This window comes from Myripristis murdjan, chromosome 22 (assembly GCF_902150065.1).
Source record: "Myripristis murdjan chromosome 22, fMyrMur1.1, whole genome shotgun sequence".
Classification (NCBI taxonomy): Eukaryota; Metazoa; Chordata; class Actinopteri; order Holocentriformes; family Holocentridae; genus Myripristis; species Myripristis murdjan.
Genome location: NC_044001.1, coordinates 26,368,703 through 26,393,028, shown reverse-complemented (window position 1 = coordinate 26,393,028; position 24,326 = coordinate 26,368,703). Strand labels below are relative to the sequence as shown.

General features: G+C 40.0%; 1 protein-coding gene across 1 annotated transcript in view; it reads right to left on the bottom strand.

Moving 5' to 3' along the window:
• The window catches only part of LOC115354567 (serine palmitoyltransferase 2-like), a 30,387-nt gene extending 18,589 nt beyond the window's left edge, over nt 1-11,798 (bottom strand). Inside the window, 5 exon segments of the mRNA XM_030044967.1 lie at nt 1,076-1,224; nt 4,883-4,935; nt 4,937-5,038; nt 7,606-7,800; nt 11,425-11,798. Coding sequence (XP_029900827.1) covers nt 1,076-1,224; nt 4,883-4,935; nt 4,937-5,038; nt 7,606-7,800; nt 11,425-11,574 — 649 coding nt within the window. The 5' untranslated portion in view covers nt 11,575-11,798.
• Nucleotides 11,799-24,326: the final 12,528 nt, after the last annotated feature.

Here is a 24,326-nt window from a genome sequence, read left to right as displayed (position 1 = left end):
ACTGTCTTTGAAAATATCAAGATAAATATGGAATTTGACTCCACTTGCGTTGCTTCATTATTTTTATACAAGCTTCCATAATGCAGCAAAACAGCTCCAAAATAACACTTTTAGCACATAAATTAACACAAAAGAAGCGGATTATGCTGATGTAAAAACAAACAAGTCCCAGTACCCATTTGTTTCAAGTAATTATAATTATTTGTGAAAGTTGTATCAGGTCATTTCCTCTTTGCACAGCACTATTATGCAGCAGGTTCCTGCACACATTTACTGCCTGATCTACTCTCCAATTCAAATACAAAAATAAGAAGTAAAGAGCAATTTAATTTCCTTGAAAAATGGGTACTGGAACTTTTTTTTTTTTTTTTAATTGGCATAATCTGCGTTGTTTGTGTGTTAAAAGTGTTATTTTGCTACAGAAGAGAATGGAGATAGAAATCCAGTATTGTGGATTAGCAGCCCAGGGGGGCACAGAGCAACATTTCAGGATATTTCACCACCATGTGATCTCACATAACAGCCCAGAACACAAATCCAACCCTCCGCCAAAGTTCAGTTCTACTTTAAGTTAAAAAAAAAAAAAAAGCCCTGCCAGTTTGAGAAAAAACATAAACTCCAGCATTGGTGATTCCTACGTTTTTTTTCTACTCTCTGACACACGGCCTTCCTTCCTTCTTCTCATTTAACTGAGATTCATCCCAGAAAAAATAACGGCAGGAAGTCTACACAGAAACTGCAAAATCAGCAGCAGTCGCTGCGTGCTAGCTGTTGGTCACTGCGTCCTACACTGCAACCAGGAAATGCAGTTCTATGTTCTGTTCTGTTCACTTGCTGAAGCTCAGCCAACTTCCTAACATGAATGTTTGAGTCATCCCAACAGAAGCTGAGGCATGACGGCGGGATGAGATAAACAAAGCTTTACCCTGCACAGAAAGATTTGGTATCTAGGGCAAATTAAGTGTGTGTGTGTTTCCACTGGACAGACCTCTGCTTTGTTTACAACAGTGAATTCATGCATGCAGGTGTCTGTGTTGTCAGCTGTGGGCGTGTCTCTGTGTGTTTTGGTATGTACCCATCTCCTGCCTGGTGCTGGCCACACCCACTCCATACTTCACGGTGATGTCGGCTGCAGCGTCGGCACATGGCCCAACATTCTCCGCAAAGCCAAGGTAATTATAGGAGCCCAAGTTGATAACGTCTGTCACAACCCGACCTGTGTACCTGAAAGACAGTGACAGTGAGAGAGAGGAAACCAGCGGTGACAAGGGAGTTGATATTTGTGCAAACTGGTACAACTGGCTTTAAAAAAAGAAACAAACTAGAAGAGTGCACACAGAGTGTGGATCTCTGCCAGGTGTATTTCCCGTTCTAAGGAACTCATACTCAGGTGACAAACAACCGTTTTATTGCCTACCAGTAAAAGAGAGAATACAGAGGGACTGCGTCTCCCTTTCTCTGGTGCTCGGTCTTTGATAAAAACCCACTGAGGACTTAGCACTCAACTGCAGTATAAAACAAGTTTTGCCAAGGTTTTGAATCACTGCAACCACAACAGGTCCCTGATCATACAGTCATAACTGTGCACAAAAAATATTAGGCTGATAGGCCTATAAGTACGCAATATTAAGACAGCTGCAGCATGATCATCTTAAGATCGTGTTTTCTAAATCACATATACGAAACAAATGTGTGCTGCACCACTGTTTTCATGAAATTCATTCTCATCCCAGTGTTGAACGCCGGCATCTTCTGTTCTTTAGTACTTTTGTAACTTGCTGTGACAATGTCAGTGAAGTGGGGCCACACTTGGTGAGCCGCCTGGCGGAGATAAAGATGTGTCGTCATGTTAAGACAGCAGGCCAATCCACTTTATCTTTCAACTGTGATCTTTCAGGCTGACTGTCAACACTGTCATTTATAAGTGGCCAGTTGAGAATTGTGTGTATAGAATCATTTGCTGTCATTACAATGAGGCAGGTGTGTGCCCTGACTCAAGGAACATATAAAGAAGGAAGGCACAAGTAGCATGTGAGCCAAAACTGATGCCAAGTCGGTGTTGAAAAATTTGCTGCAGTTGTTATTGTTTTGAATGGGTATGCCTTCCCTCCTCATTTAACAGGTTGGTATCTCAAGACAACTAATGCACACAATGGACAAAAACACCAATCTGCTTTATATAAAAGGTGTTTTGTTACCCTAAGTGTTATACCTCTGCACTGTACAACTTCAAACTGCAGAGGTATAATGGTTTATAGTGGGATTTTCATGCCCGTCCAATTGACTTCAGTATTAGTGGCACCAGTCTGGCACCAGTGCAAATCTGGAGCACTGTCACTATGACATGTCGTCCCTTCCTTCTTTATATGTTCCTTACACTGACTAAGTAAGCACTTTTTGTCCAACAGCTCTGGAAACAAAACAGTAACATGACAGTTTTGCCATGGCTTAATCTGACAATTTTTACTTTGACCTTCTATAGAATCTGTGATGATGATCATGTTCTCTTAAAGCCTCTGTTCCATGTTTGTTCAGCTTTGTGCTTTTTGTTTTATTTATCTTGCAAAGTTTTGCATTAAAAACAAGTGCGTTATTTCTAATGCAGATAAAGATGTCAGGTTTAGGGCCCTATCTTGTGCCACCCGCTATCCGCTGCCACGACCCTACCCGCAAATTGCGGATTTAGGAACTTCCGCTATCCCTAAACGGTATCTTGCGCCACCCGCTACCCGCTATCCGTTATGCCGACTGCATCATTTGCGCCTGGAGGTGCGTCGTGGGCGTGTTTCATGCGCTATCCCTAAAGTTGCTATCTTGCGCACACACTTTAGCGGATAGCGGGTGGTCCTGACCACCCGCTATCCGCTATCCCTAAAGTTTGGGCTGTTAGGAGAGCGCGTCCAGGCGGCTTCGATGCGCGCCCCGACGGAGCCTCGCCACGCACACGGTCGGACTGATACCGGGACGCCGCCGGAATGGACTGAGTATATTACTCATATAGACTGTTTAGAGGAAAGACTGTTTTAATTGGACACTTACGCCAGCACGTTTTATTGTTTTATCATAAGCCAGCAGCTGTGCTATATTTTTATTTTAATATTTTATTTGCCCAATCTACCTTGTCAATAAATTAGTTTACACATAGTTCCACCTCTGCCTCTTGTGTGTCTGTGGTGTGACCCGGGGATTTTACTCAATCAGTACAACCTTGACACGTCCACTTGGACACATGTGGCTCCACCTCCCGAATTAACTCGCCTATATATAATATATAATATGTATATAAAGCCAACTTGCTTTAGCCTCAGTAGAAGCCCTGAGAAAATCTACCTCCCTCTCTTCATCGCGGGTTTAGGATTTAGGATTTAGGATAGCGCATCCTGCCCTTAAAGGCAATGGCACCTGGCACACTGATTGGTTTAACTGGCGTAACGCCCAAAACACGCCTATACATAATATAACGGGTAGCGGAGGTGTTTTGCGGATAGCGGGAGGTGCACAAGATAGCAACTTTTACGGGGGAACGCCTCTTCCGAAATCCTAAATCCGCAAATAGCGGGTTTAGGGAGTCTGGCGCAAGATAGGGCCCTTAATCTTCAAGCCAACAGGAATGTCATTGTAATCCACCAATACATTGGGAGTAGGGCTGTCTACAATACCACAGAATTCAGTGGTCGCTACCAATACTAGTGAGATTTCCAAAAGAAAAAATCCTATTTACCTCAGCACACACTCTTGTATTAAAACCTGCCTAACATTAAAGTGTTTAAGCCTTCAAGCATATTAAAACAATAAGTCAACTGAGCTTAAATAACAACTTTTTAGATTGCACAGGATTTCAACTGGCAGTATCCACAGAGAGCATTGACAAAAATATAGAAATAATAAATAGGCTTTTACATAATTAGAAAAATAAACTACTATTTGAGGGGGAACTTCGATGCGCTGTTTGCATATTTGTTTGGCAAATTTATTATTATCCCCTGAGCATCCGTCTTGAACCCAAAATCCTTCCATACTCGAATCTTGCTGTATTTCTTTTGGACGAGCTGAGGCGGAGCTGCTGCTCCATCTTTCACGTCAATTCAGGAAGAATATGTTATGCCCCGCTGAAGGCTAAATCTAAATAAATAGTATACAGTACCTACAGTGCCATCGAAAAACAGGTACCATCATAATTTTGGACTGTTGGACTGTGACCAAATATCAGTTCTCATGACATCCCTAATTTGGAGATGTCCCCTATACAATGATGTAACGGCCACCTTCTTCCCAGTGGAGCACAAGAAAAGAGATTTGAGCTGTATGTCTGAATATTACTGAAGCTAAGATGTGATGCAGCTTCCAGTGGTTTGTAGTGAACTTCAACAGGGTGGAAGCAATTTATTTTCTCACTTGAAATGCCGGAATGACCGGGATCTCTATTAATGCTATGTAAGAGGAAACTGGCCACACGACCTCATTTCTAAATTCAGGTTTCTATTACCTACAGTTAGGATTTTCTGACCGTAGTATATTTGAGTGAAATGTAAACAAAAAAAAAAAAAAAAAAATCGAATGTCACATTCAGTTGACATCAATTTCCTCTTTTTGATACAACCTAACCACATGAACTGCAATTGTCTGTCATGATGTTGCAGCTTGGTCTGAGGTCTGGCTACAGTGAGGCTGTACACCTTCCTGCTCACAGGCTGGTAACACTATCCAGTCCTCTGTCTGAAGGAAATGTGTCACTTATGTGGCAGATAGGAGTGTTAGCCAGATTAAGAATAAGCCTCAAAGGGGCATTTGACACACAACACATTTCCTTCCTATTGTGCCCACTTGGCTACTTAGGTTCGCTTACTGAATACGCTTTGAAAAAAGGATTGTTCTTTCTCACTCAAAAGTCCAGTTGTAGTCGAGGGAAACCCGTTCCACCAGTTCCATCTTGGCCGCCAGGGACGCTGCATATGGGCCGGTTCCAGCTGTCCCGGATCCGCATGTAGAGGTTTCTGGTGTAAAAGTTCTCAAAGTCCTGATAGAGGGGCACAAAGTCCTACAGATGGATATAAGGGGAGAGAAAGGAGAGTAGAGGGACGTGGATTATCAGGAAATGTAGGAACAATCTAAACCATGGCTCAAATATTTGTACCAACATTACAAGCAAGTTCAGTGAAGTGCAAACCACCCATACTGTTGGAAAACCTCACTGGAATGAATTTAATCTCCGCAGATATGTTTAACAGTGAGCTCAACACATGACTCAGGGAATGTGAGGAGATTATTTTCCTTTCAAGTGTTCACTTCCTTTCAAAGCAGCAGTTCTTGAAAGGAAAATCCTCGGGGTGATTAAATAACTTCCACCACTTCTGTCCCACGAGCTTCCTTTCTTCAACAGGGCCAAATATCCAACATGGCTTCGTTTATCGAACATATATACAAGCCATGTCAGCCAAACATCTGATTGGTCAAGGACGCGTTCCAAATGTGCTGATAACCACGATAAGCCTTGCTTTATTAAGAACTTTGTTGTGTTTTATATGAATGCTACTTTGGAAAAAGGGCCATGACACCCTAGGGTGTCCTTTTGCAATTATTATGTGGAAATACTGACACACAAAACTGCATGGTCTGCCAGGTTTTGCAGTACATGTGCAAATATTTTATCTGCATTCAATTTCCTGTTTGCTTCTGTAATACCACTTCTGAATAACTGGCTTTTTAAATAAACATTCAGCTGCTGGTACAAATCTCTGAATAGGTTTCCAAGCACTGTACCTTCCAGTGCTGGGAAACTGCATTTCAGAAAGAGCTAAAATGTTGGCATATTGAATTCAGTCCTCTGTGGTTCTTATCTGTGGGCCATTAACAAACATCACAAATGCATTTTGTTATCTGTCTAAAACACGAAACTAATGTGAGCTCAGTCAACTAAATCAGTTGAATACATTTGGCTTCCTTTTTCCTAAACAACCTTTTATCTCAGGGCGTTGTCACCCCTGCCAAACAACCAAAACACCAAAAACATTCAGTCATGTTTAAGCCCAGTCGGTAATAGACTTCACCGTCTGCTTTTGCTGTAATTTTAGAAAACATTTTGATTGGGGGATTTATCACTTTATTTACTTAATAAAGTTACACTTCATCCCTCTCAAGCAGCAAAAGCTGGCTACAAATGACTTAAAGTTTATTTCTGAAAGCAAAGTGTTTATCAGACCCATGTTTTAGATGGACTATGCTGCAAGTATCACCAACAAACACATGTTTAAAGGCTATCTTTGGTATTTTTCAACCCAGTATTGGTGACAAGCAGCAAAACAGTGTGGATGTTTACAAGGCAATGTATTATTATAAAATGTAAAAAAAAAAAAAAAAAAAAAACTGTAACCAGCTGTAAGACATATTTGACTTTGCTGTGTTTTTTGACTGTTTTTTGCCCTGTTGGACTGTGTTGAAGGTTAGAAGAAGCACCAGAGTGTTATGTTTCTCTTCACCAAAACTAATGGTGACATTTTGCTATGTGCAGTTATAAATGATGGGTATTAACATTTTAGAACAGCTTAGGTTGAAAAACACCAACCATATCCTTTAAAAATAATTCCAAACTGGTGGGACCAAACTTCCAAATCTGCCTGAAAAACATTTTGTCAGATAGAGCCAGGGCACCAAATGTGCTTTGTGTTGGTAACAGAAAGAATCATACAAGAACATTTGTGATTCTGTGGTGCAAGCTCAGCTCACGTGCTTTGGGCTGGCTGACACCTTAAAATTAAAATGTAATTTATGTAAAAGGGAAAAAAATACACTTACTCCATCTCAGTTTCTTGTAAAGGTAAAAAAAAAAACAAAAACAAAAACAAAAAAACATCCTAAGAGACTTTAACACTGGTAAAAACATCTATAGACCATTATCCAGAGCCATTTTGAAATGAAACAGCAAGTAAACACATTTGTTACTAATAACACTAACCAGTCTTTCCGATGAGCCATCATAAACTCTGAGACTGGCTCTGTTACACCTAAATGGAACTGAACGATGTGTTTACCTGCTATTCACGTCAAAAGGAAGTTCTAGGCTGACTTTGTTGTTTGTATTCTTCTAATTCCTGTGGCCAAACCACCAGTCATAGATGGCGTCATATTTCCAGCGCCCGATGGACTGAGAAATGTTTGAGGTGCCAGGTTTTGCCATCGGTCCATCACAACCAAACAGCAGAGTGGCAAAGATCCCAAGTTCTGCTTCAACAGACCAGATAGCAGTGTAAATCTCTTGTTCTGATTGTGACATCGCGCTCTCCTCTTATAGATATAACCCAAAACTGAATCGTCACACTTTAAAGCAACTCATGTGCCCATATGGCCACTTGTGATTGATTAAAGTAGACTTAGAAACGGCAGGTATGATACCACAAAAGTGGATTACAACACTTCATTACAACATAATATCTGAAACACACTGAAAATCACAGACTGATGACATGTAGCTGTGTAAGAGTATCCAAAAGTAGATTTTTCCATGGAGGTCAAGAGGAGCCTATCCCATGTTTGTTGGCACAAACAAGGGAACAGAGGAGTGATGAAGAAAAGATAGTGAGATCATAATGTACCCATAGAGCCTTGTACCTTTTGTTCCTCCCTCTCCCTGGCGATGTGGCATCTCTCAATCTTCCAGTGGCGCAGAAAGTCACGCAGGTAACCAAAGATGGTGAGGATGCCATAGCCCATGTAGGTGAGCACCGCCACCAGCATGGGCGTCTCCTCGAACGACTCATCAAAGGGACGGCTGTACAGGCTCCCATCATGTGATGCCGCTTGGATCTGAGCAACATGGAACCGAGGTTAGGGTTTAGTGGACCAGCGCACCTGAGACTACATTCACTCACCTTGTATTTAACAACAAAAAAAAACACCATGAAGTTTCCCATTACAGTTTACCTTTACACACTTCTCTGGTATGAAGTAAGACTGACTAATGCAACCTACAGTCAAGAGATACACTTGAAATATCACTTGAAAGCATGTGTTGTTCGAAATTTGATGAAAAATATACTATAAATGATGCCATGACAGCTTCTTGGTATTTCAATACTTTAATATCCATGTACTTCCACTTTTATTAGTTCTTCAGTTCAGTTTTAGGTGGTAGGCCTATTCCATGTAGATTTGGGAGTTCTGGCTTTTTTTCATTAATAAACATATTTATTTAGCACAGGTCATTTGCATTCGTTTGCAACAGGTATTGTATAAAAGACTTTATTTTTTTTTATTAATTTATACTCATTTTTAATTAGCATTCAGTAATAGGGGAAAAACAATGTCAAACTTATATTCAATCTCTTTTCAAACCTGCACATAAACAAAAAAACAAAACAAAACAAAACAAAAAAAAAACATTTGATGCATCATTTGTTTTAGTTGGTTTTACAAGTAAATTAAGATATTTCAGTTCAGTTTTAGCATTTTCTTTTTTTTTTATTTAGTTTATGAAGTTTATGCTTTTAATATTTTAAATTTAATTTTAATTTTACTGCAGTTATTTTGTTATGCTCCTGAGGTATAACATGAGCTTCAGCAGCTCAACTCAGAGGTGACTTTACAATGTGGCCTTCATACAGCATGTGGAAGTGGGAACCAGATAAATCAGCCAGCCCAGTAATGGTTATGGTTCAGCTGTAGACAAACTACATGTAAAGCAAACAATGTGTCCCGGTGGCTGCAGGAGAAAATTTGAAAGTCAAATGCGGGAGGAGCTGCCCGTGTAGATTTGTGCTACGAAGTGTCAGAATAGCCGCCAAGAGCTGTGACTTTTACAAAGACGCTGTAAATCTACATCCAATAATTCAGACAAAGATCCACATCTGGCTAAAGACAATTAACATTTCATCTGCAGGTTTTAGAGCACAGCATTATACACAACTTTACTTTCACAAAACACTACACACCTTATACACAGGCCTGATGAGCCCTGCCTACCCATCAAGCCTGTCTCTGTGCTGATGGCTATTAGGAGCCACATGTGACCGGTCATGCCTCTCCCTCAAATACTTTCGAGACTAGCACTGCTAACATCCACATGAACTCCAATCAGCTGAGAGTCAGTCACCAGCCACTCTGTTCCTCAGCTTACTGACCCCGTCTTACGAAACATGAGGGGAAGGAGCTGACTACACGAGGCACATTTTCCAAATGGCTACTGAAAGTAAAGGTTTAAGTACAGGAAACATATCAGTCACGTCTATTTTGCCTTATATCTCCTTAAATCTCAAGGTGAAGAGGTTTGTAATGAGTTTTCTTTTTGCTGACTACTACTTCTCAGTAATATGTCAGTCAAAAAAGCAAATATTCACGACAGGTGACAGACATTCACAACTTTTGACTTTTCATTCATTTTGTTGATCTACAAGCCTTAAATTGCATTTCTTAACATTTCCTTGTCCAAGTTCTCTGCACAGTCCATCACTCTATTAAAGTAAAATTCAACTGTGGAGGAGTGTTTGGTTGTAGAGTTACCTGGGTGTTTTATGAGTCTACATGGTGGTGAAACATCACTATTAGTTCCTGCATACTCTGCTGGACTGCTAATCCACATTACTATATTTGTGTCTCTCCATTTTCCTCCATATGGCAACAAAACAGCTCCCGAAATAACACGTTTAACACATAAACAAACAACAACAAAATGAATTATTCCAGCATAAAAAAAAAAAAAAAAAAAAAAAAACAAGTGCTGGTGTTCGTTTTTCTTTTGTGTGTAACTACAATTATTAGTGAAAGTTCCACTATCAAAGTATCAACACCTGGTTGTTTCCTCCTGGCACACTGTGCGGAGGTTTCCTGCAGATGCCACCTGCTGGCTCTACTTTCCCATTCAAATAGGAAAATAATAATTGAATAGTCATTTTTCTCAAAAAAATTGGTCCTGGGGCTGAACAGGGTACTGGGACATGTTGGATTTTTTGGGAGGTATAATGAGCTTTGTTTGCATTCGCTTATGTGCTGAAAGTGTGCTACCCTGAACTGGTAGTTGAAAGCAACTAATGAAGATATTTCACCACCATCTCATAGAACACCCTGATAACTGTACAACCCAGCACTCTATTAAAGTTCAATTTTGCATTTAAGTGGGAAGTTTTAGAGAAAGGTACACCAAGCAAGAAAAAGAGCTGAAATTACTACTGTTCAAAATGCTCAAAACCCCTCAGTTCAGTCTAAAGATGACTTATAATTTCTACTATCAAATAACTTCCTTCTTTTGACAGTGAACAGGCCCTGCCATACAGTAGGACTAAAAAACAAACAAACAAAATTATAAAGACAAAAATCAGATGGTGTACAAGCTTTTGTGTGATACCATCTTGTCTGTGGCCACAGGGAACAGTCTGAGCTAATCGAACAGTCCCACAGTGTGCACCCAAGGGTGGAAATTTCATTAGCCTCCTTGGAAAAAGCTGTTTTGCACCATGCTTGCTGCCTCAGAGGACAGCAGGAAATGAACAGGTGCATTGGTTGAGAAATCTGAATCTTTCAAAACTATAGCCAATAGTTCTTTTGATTACAGCTGGCCATTGTGAGAAAGTGCAAGCAATAATACCCTGAGAACAAGTAGCAGGAATCATGGCTCTTGCTAGTATATATCCATCCCTACCCGCAATCAGAGATTTTTTTTTTTTTTTTGCAATTAACACTGTGCATTGTGCACTGTGCAGGCTGCTCAACCAACACCCCCAGACCAGGCTGAGCAGCAGCCTGCAAACATGCCAGGCAGGCCGGAGCAAGCCGTCCAACAGGCTCGGTTGGTTCAGCCACTCAGCTCTCTGATCTGCAGATAACTATTTGCACATTGCTTTCTTGGATGGAGAAGACGTGACGCCAAAGTCCATTCGAAAATCTGGTAGCTTTGGGTGGTTTCCCTGACTGGCATGAGTCCATGTATCGCAACTCAGTTTAAAACCCTTTCAAAACTATTGGAGAGCTGCACTTCGCTTAGAATTACGTCCCCTCTTCTGCACACAACCCTGTTCCGCCAAGGTACAACCGCAGGATTCAAATAATTTGACAAGTTGCAATTTCATTGAATTTAAAAGCTGCTTCATTGTTGTTTTATTATAAAATATGCCGAATTATGGGGTGATTCCTCCTACCTTGAAATATCTCTTTAAACATGTTTCAAAGATGTGTGCCTCTGAGGATAAGCGACTCCACCTTTAACTGCCAGATTTTTCTAATGGACTTTGGCGGAGGAGTCAGCGGGACGTATAGGTGCTACATGACAACAAACCGTTAACTTATCTATAGCAGAGTGGGCCCGTGCATTCAAAGACCAGGCCTGTGGCGCTTTAACACAGGGATGAAATTCATGAAAAGCAGCGGAAGCCTGGTCTGGATGTGTCCACACCGCAAACACTTCACCCGGCTTCCCCAGTCTCTCATCCCGGGCCTCACCTCCTCCTCCTCGGGGTGGCAGTGCTCCTTGGGCTGCTGACGGCAGCGGTGGAGGCTCTTCACCAAGCCGTTCCTCTCCGGTTTCAGTCCGTTCTTCACACGCTGACACACGTCTCTGTTGGCCGGCTTGGTCGCAGGGCTTTCAGTCATCGCTGACCAAAGATTGTGGCGCCGCGACGGGAACTCGCATGAAGGGACGCGGAGCCTGGCTGCGGTGCAAAGCGGTGACAGTGTCCGAGCTGGCAGCGCGAGCGTTTCCGAATACACTACAAACTCTCTGTCACACAGACGCTCCCACACACACACCCGCACGCACACACACGCACACTCACACACTCACTCACGCACATACACGAACACACGACACACGCACGCTCACACACAAACAGTCGAAGTAACCTGGAATTCCAGCCGCCCAATACCGGAAATCAACGCCCATGGTAACTGGTGTGAGCCAGTGGTGTCGCTGCCCGCAGGAGGGGGGCGGGGCTTAGCAGGCTTCACATGTGCACAGGGAGTGGTCCGGTGTGCGGGATCACAGGAAAACACTGCGAGTACTCCATGTTTTAACAGTGAAACATGCACAAAACATCACTGTGACAGCGTGCTTCATCTGGGTTTAGGTGAATCATGACCATCGTACCAGCAGCAGCAGCAACAGCTGCAGCAACACAACGCTTTTAACAATATTCACAAAATAAAAATATGAAATAAAATAAAATAAAATAAAATAAATTAAATAAAGTAATAATAACCAAAGAGATGCCACAAACAATAAAAATCCTAAACAATATAATCTAAAAAAATAATCAGAATAAAAAATATCGCATAAAGCATGTCTGCAAAAGTTATTAACTGACTGAATAAATGATTTCAAGTGATTTCTTTATAAGACGATAGCAATTCTCCAGTTTCTGTGATTATTACACCAGGTTAAAGTTAAAAATAAATAAATAAATAAAAATCTTCTTGGCCAGATTGACATTCAATTTAGTAAGCACTCCCCTGCTTTCCAGAGCATCCACCCTGACAACTTCATGACCTTTGACCGCTAGCGCCACCCTCAGGCCAAACATACACAGTTCATCATGTCATTAAATATAGAGGATGGACCGCTGTAAAATTTGCTAAGTAGCTTCCTGCATGGAGCTGAAAATGACCCGGTCTCAGTGAGTCCATGTCCCAATCCATCACTGCATTGCTTTAAAACACCCACATGAGGTTTCTTGACTACATCCACACTCCCACAAAGAGGAATCTTGACACGTTTTATTCATCCTGTCAATTTTAGTAGGCGTGTAACATTTTCTCTAGCACCATTCTCAATCAAATGTATACAGAATTCCTTCTTCAAGAACTTGTCTTCCTCATCTTGCACTGGAAAAGCAGTGTGACACCAGCAGCAAAACCTGCTCTTATTTAATGCTAAAATGCATTTCCTGTTTGCAAGTAAAGTCTAAATTAATAGATGATGTTAAAAATTTGATATCTAGGTAAATCAAAATATTAGGCAATATCTCTGTATAGGGGTATTGTCTCTCTGAGCACATAAACAGATTTTGATGTCGCATTGCTGAAGACTGCATCTACTGGAGGAAGAAGCCATACAAACATAAATGAACACAATTATGTACTTTATAGGCGTTAGATAATGTTTAGCATCAGTGATGATGAGTTAAACTATTTTGTCAGTACGGCAAGCAACTTATGAGAAATGTCCATTCGTCCTTAAAATGAAAATTTTGGTAGAAAAGTGTGGATGTGCATAGGGGATTCATTACAATTAAAATGATGATATAAACTTGAAAATGAAAATCTAATTCCACAATAGCATTACACTGCTCCACATATGTATGTTTTATTTGAGTAAAAAATCAAAGTAAAATGCAATAATCTAATTTTCATTTTCACATATTTGTGCAGACATTCTCTGACCACATTAAAATGGAAACTGAAAAGCCTTTGATATTTCATTTAATTTGTGTATTAGTAAAGTCACAATTTAAAAAGAAAATGGCATTTGACATTTCATATTCAAAGACTTAATACCTAATCTCGCTGTACAGAGGACAATATTCTAATAGTAGCTCAAATGTGAAAAAGAAGAGGCCTGGCATCCATTTGTAATTGTATTTCCATGCTCTCATACCGTTTGCATTAACATTTACAGGTTTTACCGACTGACCTGTGAATCATTCTCTGTGGGTGGGACATGATAGGTGAGTTTAACGAAAACTGAAAGTAGGTGTTTGTCTGTCACTGGGACAATGACAGCGGCTCAGCTGGTGTGGGAAATAACCACTCTGTCTGATCAGCTTGACAGCAACATCATCTCACTGACAGAGGCTCATGACAGAGCTGAGCAGTGTAATCAAAGTATTGCAGACCCACAGAAATTGAATGGGATGCTATCACTTGCTGTTTTAACACATGAGAGAAGTACATCATCTGCTCTGGTCGTGAAATATCTCAGACAGGCTGATTTGTTAACAGAGCAGGAGGATTTCTCCATCACCTCAATTTTATGAGTATGATTTGTGTCACACATATAAAGTATGTGTATAGGCATTATTATTTTGAGTTCAGTCAGGAAGTGTTTTAACATCCCAGTTATAGAAAGACTCTACTCTGCACTATAAAAGCCAATGAGTTAATGAGTTGATGAGGTGGATGTACACTACTATTATGTAGATGGGTAGATCACTGAGTAGGAACTGTGTAGACTCCACTATGTTTTTCAGTTGCTTTTTGGCTTATAGGTCGGTTGACTATAAATAGCCAGGAAAAGAGGTTGATATACTCAAAATACCTTGCACTACACCTGGTAGAACTGAAGATGAAAAGGTGCACAGATTTAACATCATGATTTCATGTTTAGAAAAGAGATTTGGGTGTCACATATATCATGTCTTTAGGAAGCATTTTGATTTAATGCCTGAAAGGGTCAAACAGAAGGAGAGGGAGAAAAAGGTAAAGCAAGCTGTACAAGTAGATGTAGACCTACTGAGACACAGGGACTCATAGAGAGGAAATACAGAGATGATGATGTTGTTGCATTTAATCTTCTTTTCTTCATCAGCTGCACTGGTATCCACAATCTGTAAGTGCTGCCTTCAGGTGCTCATTGGGCCTGGGCACTGGCTGACACATTATCAGCTCAGTGGTGCAGGGTCCTGATAACTCTTAGCTTGTGTTCCAGTGGTTGGTGAGTGTCAAAGAGTAAGTACTGATCTGAATGTGTGGTTTACTGTATACTTCAATCCTGTCCTCTTCAATGAGTACGACACAGTCTAAAACGGCCAAAAAGTCCAGCATGTTCCTGCAGGAGGTGATGCTGCAGTTTCACGACTGCATTTATAAGACCCTATAGTTTTTCATGACACTGCCACTAATTTGGATAACCAAGGGCTGCATTTTCCTAGGACAAATGGACAAGATGGATAGCACTCAGAGAGTGAGCACTGTTAACATTAGCTAGCAATTGTGAGTTGCTCACTATGATAGTCTTTAACAGTATTTGTTTATGACATCATAGTGTGATTTTAGAAAGTCGAACTTGGTGTCTTATATTAATTGATGATTTAATGAATGACTATCATAATTAATTCTAGCCACCATATTAATTAAACTTCAAAATTTGATAAAAGCAAGTCCATATGAACTATGTCTGTTAGCTGGAATCCATATCCTGTATTTTTTGTTAGTGAATTAAAAAAAAAAAAAAAAAAACATTCAATCAGTTAATGTCACATTAAATCAGTAGTATAGCCTTCTGTCTTCAGTGTCAATGATTTTTTTTTTTTTTTTTTTTTTTTACCATTTTAATGAAGTTTTAGTAATCTTAATAATTAAACTGTACTGACTGCCTGCTTACCCCACAAGACATGTTATCAGTCAGTTTCTTCATGTTGACATTGTTTTGTAATGTTGGATGAGACGTTTGGCATTTTTAATAGTCAGTTATTAGGCCTGTTCTGCAGGAGTTTGTTTGGAATATCATCATCAGACGTATCATTTAACTTTGTGTTTTATTGTATCACACGTGCCTTTCACGTTCCCATTCATTCACTCTTCTTCTATTCCCTTTCTTAATTTGTACTTATTTGGACTTACTGTATATTGTTGTATATTGTACATAGGCTGTATATTGTATATAGGAGCGTTATATATACTTTCTATTTTATTTATTTTTTTTTTTTTTTATCTATTTTATTCTTATCTATTTTTTACTTGCACAGTGCTGGAGTTGTTGCAATTGCATTTCACTGCTGCTGTACCCGTACATCATGCATGTGATGAATAAAAATCTTGAATCTTGTATCCTGACTAACTAACTACCACACGGTACACCCAAAAATCCAATTCCCACAAAATTATTGCTTCTGTATCTTGGTTTGCCCACAGGTTAAACTTAACCTTCTTTTTCAGGCTGCAGGCAAATCAGATTGGTCTCTCAAATCAGATCTGTAAGACATACTGTCTGCACTGTTATTTGCAAATAATGAGATTGGATATCTGTGTCCAGCTGTCTGCATGGGTTGGTAACAACATATGTGTGAGTAATTGCGTACACACGTGACACAGAAGTATGAGAGATAGAGATCCATCATCTCACTTTCCAAACAATAGCGCTGTCAAGTTGACTATTGCTCTCTGTGTCTGCAAGTGATGGAAAAGACACTTTGAAATCCTATTTGAGTGGCCAGAGTGTCCGGACTGAGACACATCTGTAGAAATCTGTATATGTAGCTTAAATACAATTTGCCAAAATCACATTTTATGTCTTTTTTGTGGTCAAGACTTTCTAAAATCGATCTGGGCTGGCATTCTGAACAAGGCTGAAGAGGTTTAATTAGAGGTCCTCTTCCCAGGTGCCTAACTACTCTGATAGTGAGGACGAAGAGGATGCTCCTTTTCGCCTGCAAGGCAGTAATGCATAGAACAAAGACACATCTGAGCTTCATCAGTGAGGTGGATTTCATCTGTGGTGTTCTATTTCCAGAGCGTCTCCCTCTCTGGTCCAGATTATCAGCACAGGTAAGAGTAGAGAATATCATAGAGAATATCAATATCATTTTTTTAAACAATTCTACAACAACCATTATAACCATATTATAATTTATTAAAATTAATTTGTACTTAAATTAAGAAGTATCAATTAATTTCGTAATGTTAATGTCAATATTTCTGTTAACGCAGCAGTAATTTTGTTGAATGTTTACTATTTCAGTGAAGTGGAAAAATATATTAGCAGGATAGAGAAGCAATTAAGGAAAGAAGGGAGACCATTCAATTACTTCACAAGGCAGGGTTTGAATAGTGAAGGGTGCATGTCAGTAACATAGTAGGGTCTATTCGGTTTTCTGTCAAGTGCTCTCTCTCTCTCTCTCTCTCTCTCTCTCTCTCTCTCTCTCTCTCTCTCTCTCTCTCTCTCTCTCTCTCTTAGGAGTTGCTCAGGCCTTTAGAGGTTCTGTCATCCTCCTCTGTGCAACACAGGGAGGCAGTTTATCTGTGATGCATTCGCTCTAAGTTCTTCTGCAAAAATAGAATCACAGGGATATTGCATTGTCTTTGTTGAATCTGTTCGTTTATTAATGTTTACACAAATAATATTCATTCTGCCCCCAGAGTTGTTCCTTGTGCCTTGCCTCTCTCCAGCCTTTCAAATATGTGGTTGAGACCTAGTGACTGTGAAGGCCATAGCATGTGATTCCCTCGTTATTTCCCTTTATAGTAAGTTAATTATGCTAATTACACAAATTGCCCAACATGCAACTCTTAGCAAACAAGTTGAATTGCAAGACAGAAAGTAGTATTAGGGTGGAGTAAGCCTTTAAAACTGTAAGTACGTGCACAGAAAGTAGTATTTGTGTGGAATACTGCCTTACTGCACTTTTACCGTCATCCAGATCACTAGATGGTGCTGTCATGAAAAACTGGGGTTCTAGAAATGTGGCCCTAGGACTGCACTCCTGAAACTGCAGCCTCCTCTACTGTGGGAACATAATACTGCAAAAACTTGATTTGATGCAAATAGAGAAGAACTGTATTGATATATTATAATAAAAACATTGTGAATGCTGTTCAATTAAAAAAGAGTTTAAAAGATTTTTTTTCTCTTAGGAATATCACAGAGTTTACCTTTATTTACTACCTTTATTTGGATCTGTAATATGAGCACCAACCAAATTAAATCATCTATTAGCATTTAAAGACATATTTATTGCAGTCTCTCTCTCTCTCTCTCTCACACACACACACACACACACACACACACACACACACACACACTGTCTTATACCCTAAACTTAGCTCCTATAGCCCCTTATCCCCTTATAGCCCCTAAACTTGCATCCAGACCCAAGAAGGCAGAGAGGATTTATTGGGGTTTAGAGAGGAGAGAAGTATAAATGTGTGTGTGCGCGCGTGCGCGCGTGTGTGCACATGCGTGCGTTTGTGTGCGTGTGTTTGTGTGCGTGTGTGTGTGTAGATTTAGAGAGAACAAGGACTGGATGTGCTGACAGAGGTTATGTGGGGTCTCTTGGGCAGGTTTGGCAAGGCCTGAGCCAAAACGTCAATTATCCGACTTCAAGTTTTACTCTCATGACAGGAGGAAGTGTGTGTGTGTGTGTGTGTGTGTGTGTGTTACCTTTGCTAAAAGTGCTGACAGACTGTCACTGTTAATAGATCCATCACAATGTAGATTGACACTGACATCATTTTGACACCACACTTTTTGACCGTTCATTTTGCAGTAATATTGCAGTTTTGCAGGCTATTAAACGTAGAGATAGTTTGATAACTTTTTAAATGACAAAACATTAATAACACATTAATAACTGGTAGCATCAGTGAATGAATGAATTTTTAATTTTGTGTCATGCTTTGAGGTCCGTGGTCCATCCCACATGAGATTCCATGACACATAAACAGTAGCACATATTAAACTAGATATCTGGCATTGTTTATCAAGAAAGTAAACAATTAAATTAACAAACCATCATTACTTAATATACACACAATTCCATGCCAAAAAAGAGTTTACTTGCATAGCACATGACTTCCAAATGTCCACAGTTCTTACAATAAATGAAGCACAGTACAGTACAACAAGTCAGGTAAAGTACAAACCAAGTACAGATGCAGTCTAATCCAGCTTGAACCACATCATCAACCTCTCAATCAAACAAGTGGGTAACCTCACCTACCCAATTTTTTTGTATCTGTTTATTCCATTCAAAACATGGAGCATTTTCAACCTGAAATCCTCCTATCTAATTCACAGCAGCTCTGCTTTTGCAGCAAACTTGTGGCTGGAGAAACAGGGAGGATGTAGGCATTGACTTGAAACACAGAGCACATCAAGATAAACTTTTTTTTCAACTCGATCCACATGGAGTTAAAAAAAAAAAAAAAAAAAAAGCAATCCTCCTTGCAGCCCTCCATGCTGCAAAAAATCTCTCCACAGAATTGCCCGTAACAGACTGAGGTAAAAGTTATTAACACTTATTGGTTTCAACTATTAAATTCACTTTAATGTATTGTAGTTTCTCCTGTATGAACACTTACTGCACCACAGGGAAAATGGTTGGTTTCCTTAACTGTTTCTGGTTACACTTATGATGTCGAATATTTCACTTCAGCTGTTCAGTGTATGTAACATAATTAGGCAGTAATTTGAATTTGACAGTTTACATGGTGGCTAGAACAAGGAACAATCAATAATGATGAAAAAAAAAAAAAAAAAAAAAAGCATCACCTGCCAGCAATTTTATTTTGCTCACAGGATGCTGAAGGCTGGTGCTTAGAACTCAAAGTTCTTTAGCTCCATCGTGTGGCAGGAACTTTTAACTACAACTTTCTCCTCAGAACTGTAGGAGCTCAGCAGAGGAGATCACTGATCTGGGATTCTGTGTGAGACAAAAATTATTTGAGAGTCAGTGTGATACATGACAGCACCTTATATACTCAGGGAAGAGGTGGTCTGAAAATCTATTGGAAGAATACTTTTTGGGCCAGATCAAGTAGGGCAAGGCTTTATAAGGCTTATAAGGTTTTATATCATTACCAGTGTCACAGATTGATTCTTTCTCTTAATCTCCATCACCCTGATTGCTAACAGGTAGAGATAGGTGGGAAGCTCACAATCCATTAGCAAAAGGGTGCACACTAGAGTAAAATGAATACCTAACATCAGTTTATTATGAGGCAAAACAGCAGCTGCAGGAACTTGCTTTCTCCTGGGCCTGCAATGACCAACCCAATTACCTTGGCTGAACTAAATTCAGCGTACCATGACATTACCCAACTGGCGGGCAGCACTGCCAGGAAACACAGGGAAGCTAAACGTTAACAAACGCAGCAGGAAGGAACAGGAACCCAAGGAGGCAGGAGAGTCAGTATCGCATACCTGCTGCCAACTAGCCCTCTCTCATACCGCTGCACCGACTGAAAGATTGGTTTGTGGAAGGAGCTGCCACCTATCTACAGGGATTGCATCAAGTGTTCAAGGGCACACATGAAAATAGTGTTCTCTGTTACATGATATTGTAACTTTAGTCATGTATCCCTAACCCAAACTGAGCAAAACTCTGCCAAAGTGATCTTGTGGCCTTGGTCCTAAGTCGTGTCTTCTTTCCACCACAGAACAAGATGAGGACCTCTGATTCTCATGTGTCCCTTGCTCATCGTCAGCAGCAAAGGTTGTGCTGTTGCAAGCAAACCTCACAAAAGCATTCCCCTTCCCTGGGCTACGTATCAGTTTTCAGTTCTGGCAGAACATGGCAGAATGATGCATCTTAACACTCAAGGTTTAGCATTTTTAAAATTTCACTGATTGGCCAAACAAATACCTTTACAGATGAAAAAAAAAAACCTTTTCTGATTAACCCTAACCGTATTGTCCAGATGCAAATTCCAATTGATTTCACCATTTGGTTTTCATAAGGCACAGAAATAGAAGGTGTGTAGGTGATTTTTACTGTATGTTCAGACCAAACGTGCTGGGCACTGGGTGCCCCAAATATCGCAAATTTACTCAAATATTGCATATTTGTGATTCGAAATTTTCAGCCCTAGCAAAAGAAAAAAAAAAAAAAAATTGCTAAAAGTATTTGTGTGAGTCCATGAGGTGACAGTTCACTTCACGTTAAGTCTGAACACGCCATTAGAGTTCTAATCATTTTTTGTAGCTGGCTGTGGTTTTAAAGATACATAATCACATCAACACCACCCAAGTGTTACCTAAGGACAAGTCTCTTGACACCGAAATGTGTTTTAAATAATGCATCTCCCAAGGTTATTCAATGACCTCATATGCATAATTGGCTCTGTTTATTATATCATGGTGATTTGTAGGACATTAGGCAGGTCAAGTGCCAATTGTTTTGTTACACTGAATTTAATGTCATCTCCCCTTAAGTTAAAAGGAGACAGACGGACAGAAGACCATATGGAACTCTTGCTGTACATATGGAGCTGAACACACGCATGGACGCTCATACGGACCTGCACATGCTCACACTGTCAGGTACAATAACCTCACTCTGCACGGAAATGTACAACTGTTCCATTGTATAGACACACATAAAGACAGGCCAGCACTGATCCATCTCCTCACCTCTTTAATGTATGTGACAGTAACATCTGTGAGCCGTTCAGCTTTACACACATGCTGGTTGGGGGTGGTATACAGGACATGCATAAATGTTAGCAGCAGTTGAAGAGACAGAGAGAGCGGGGAGAGAAAGCCATTTTTTAAAAAGTGGCCTTAAACTGAGTTTTACGGTAATAGAATAATCAGTTCTCAGGGGAATTAAAATTTTCTCTTTGTGTCTTTTGTTTGGTATTTTCCTCAATTTTCTGTCTCTCTCCTCTGTCCTCCTGTGTCTCTCTCACTCTAATTCTTCTTCATTTTCAGTCTCTCTCTTTTTCTCTCTTTCCCTGCCTCCCTCCACTGTCCCCCGCTCTCCCCCTGCGTGTTTCTTAGCAAGGAAGGGTAATGTTTGGAAAAGCTCCTTGGTCTTTTGGGAACATTTTGTCAAAAATCAACTGACATGGCAGAGAGTTGGAGAGGAAGGGGAGAGGAGATGAGGCAAAGCGACGAGAGACAATGAGGTGACAAAAACTGCTGAAAAGCAAAGAAAAGAGGCGGGGAGTTCAAGATGAGACTTGGGAATAGGGGAGGGAGGATGAAAGTGGAGAAAGATGAGAGATGAAGTGAAGGGAGAAGAGAGGAAAGAGAAGAACAGAGGCATGGAAAGACAAGATAGGAAGAGAGGACCAAGTGGAGAAAGAGAAGAGATGTGAGGAAGGTTAGAGGACCAGCTGCCATGTTATGAAATATGTAGAGACACCAGATGGTTGATCACTGCTGATAGAAAAGAGTAGTGTGAAAAACTACAGGCAATCAATTGACTCATGCACACATTCCACCTCATGCAATGCGAGTGTCCAATTTGATTCAGTGCTATGCTCTAAAAGGCCTTGTCTTAGTATGTTGGCCAAGGAGCTGCATGGGAAGTATGGTTCAACCATTTCCCCCCCTATAAATCTGAGCATTTTTCTGCTGCACAAAATGAAGCCTACTCATGTATCACAACCTTTCCATTAATTAAATGAAAATTACAACTGTAATAACACATGAATGATTTGGATCAAACATATTTGAAGGCAAAAAGATGAGTTAACTGATGAGTTAATTTTGTCCAGTCATTGGTTTCCATTCATTCCACTTCGATTTGAAAATTAACTTTCAGAGACTTCAAACTTTCTTCACACCAGTATTCCATCACTGTAATAAAGTCCTCCACATTAGTTTTCCTAAAGCACTGTTTTGTTTTGATGACTTGAAATTAGGTGGAGTGAAACGATTCATCCACCAGGGAAAATAGTCCCTGGGGAAATGTTTGCTTTACACAGCCAATTATCAGTTCTGTGGTTTATGAGCGGTGATGACTTTGTTAGTTACTGAAGCAGAACATTATAAGGTGGGCATTTCAACCAAAACCTCTAATTTTAAAAATCAATGTATTTTGATTATATGTTGTGAAATCTTTAGTACCCCATGATTTGCAAAGTGTTTGTTGCAATGTAAAATGTGGCCAATTTGTAGTAAATGGGCCAAACATTCGAAATCACTGATCTTTCAAGTTACAGTTGGTAGAATTATTATTTAATTTGTGCTTATTCTGTAGGAAGTGCCAACTGAGCTAGCAGTAGTTGAGTGTGTGGAAATTGTCAAAGCATGAGTCCTTTTGTAAATCCACAGCGACCCCCATGAGGGATGTCACATCAATTAGAACGATGGGCAAAATGTCCCATATGCAGCCCAAGGCTGCCTTGACAGTTATGCCCCCAGAAAGACCCTTCAGTCCCCCATGGATATTATACCTAATGTATGCAGGTCTGTCCCCGATCAGCGATTGTACCATAACAGGACCTCTGACCCCCTCATAATGACCCCTCTGGATATTACATCAGGTTTATTCAGGCATGATGTAGGACAGTGTCTCTGTGAGCCCATAAGATATTAATACTGTAGTCACTAATTGCAGCCAGGCATGTCCCAAGGGCAGCTTCCGTGTGCTGTTGGGACCCATGGAATGACCACTGTGGATGTTAACTAATTCTAATCAGGTATGTCCAAGGACAGTCCTTGTATGATCATGTCAAGGTATGGGGAGATAGTATAGTAATTTTATTCAAGCATGACCTGCACAGCCCTTGAACAGTGTCAGGACCCCTGGCATGACCAAAGACACCTCAGGATATTGCATTAATTTTATACAGGCATGTCCCTTGGCAACCTCTTTATGGCCCTTTTAGGTGTTAATAACTGACTGCCAAATGGTCAGTGGCTTTTCGGAATATCATGGGATTTTATGAGGTGCATGTTCCTGACAGGAAAAATCAGGGTATTTTGTATCTTCTTTTGGGACATTAGTGAAGGACAATTATTTAAGGACCATACAAGTGATTTTGAATGTTTGGCCCATTCACTACAGTTTACCCACATGTTACATTGCAGCAAACCATTTTACAAATCATGCGCTGGTACTAAAGATTAACACATAATCAAACTCCCTCACTTTTCAAATGTTGATTTTTTGGTTGAAATGCGGCTAACAAAGTCACCAACATTCATAATCCACAGAACTAGTAGTTTGCTGTGTAGAGCAAATGTTTCCCCGGGGATCACTTTCCAGCACAGGGACCGCTTCACTCTGCCCACTTTCAAGTCACGCAAACACAACAGTGCTGCTGCTTTTAGGAAAACTAATGTGGATGACTTTATTATGGTGATGGAATACTGGTGTGAAGAAAGTCTGAAGTCTCAGTTCATTTTCATATTGTAGTGGAATGAATGGAAACAAATGGCTGAATAAAAGGTTGGCTGATATCGTATCAGAGCTCTACAATATCACTGCTTGCTTTGGGTAAAAAGCAGAAACATAGAGCATAACATTTTTGTAGATATTAGGCTAAACATGCAAAAATGATGATTTAAGACATTTTAGAAAGACAAGTATGATGATTTAAGACATTTTAGAAATTGTTCCATATACATGAGTAAAGCAGAATGTGTTTTTTATGCATGTATTGCATTCCATAGATATTACAATAAGTCAAAAACAATATATTTTGTAATTATAAGTAGCCTAAACAAATACATACATACATACATATCAAAATGATGATGATGATGATGATGATGATGATGATGATGATGATAATGATAACAACAACAATAATAATAACTTAAAGGCTATCAGTAGTTTAAAAAAGTAGTCTGCTAAAGGGAACATGAGGAAAGTTATAGGGGATCTTCTGTTACACTGAGTTTGTGCTAGTACGATCAATAGTTTGTTTTAAGTCTGCATCTCTCTTCTGTAGCCTCTCAC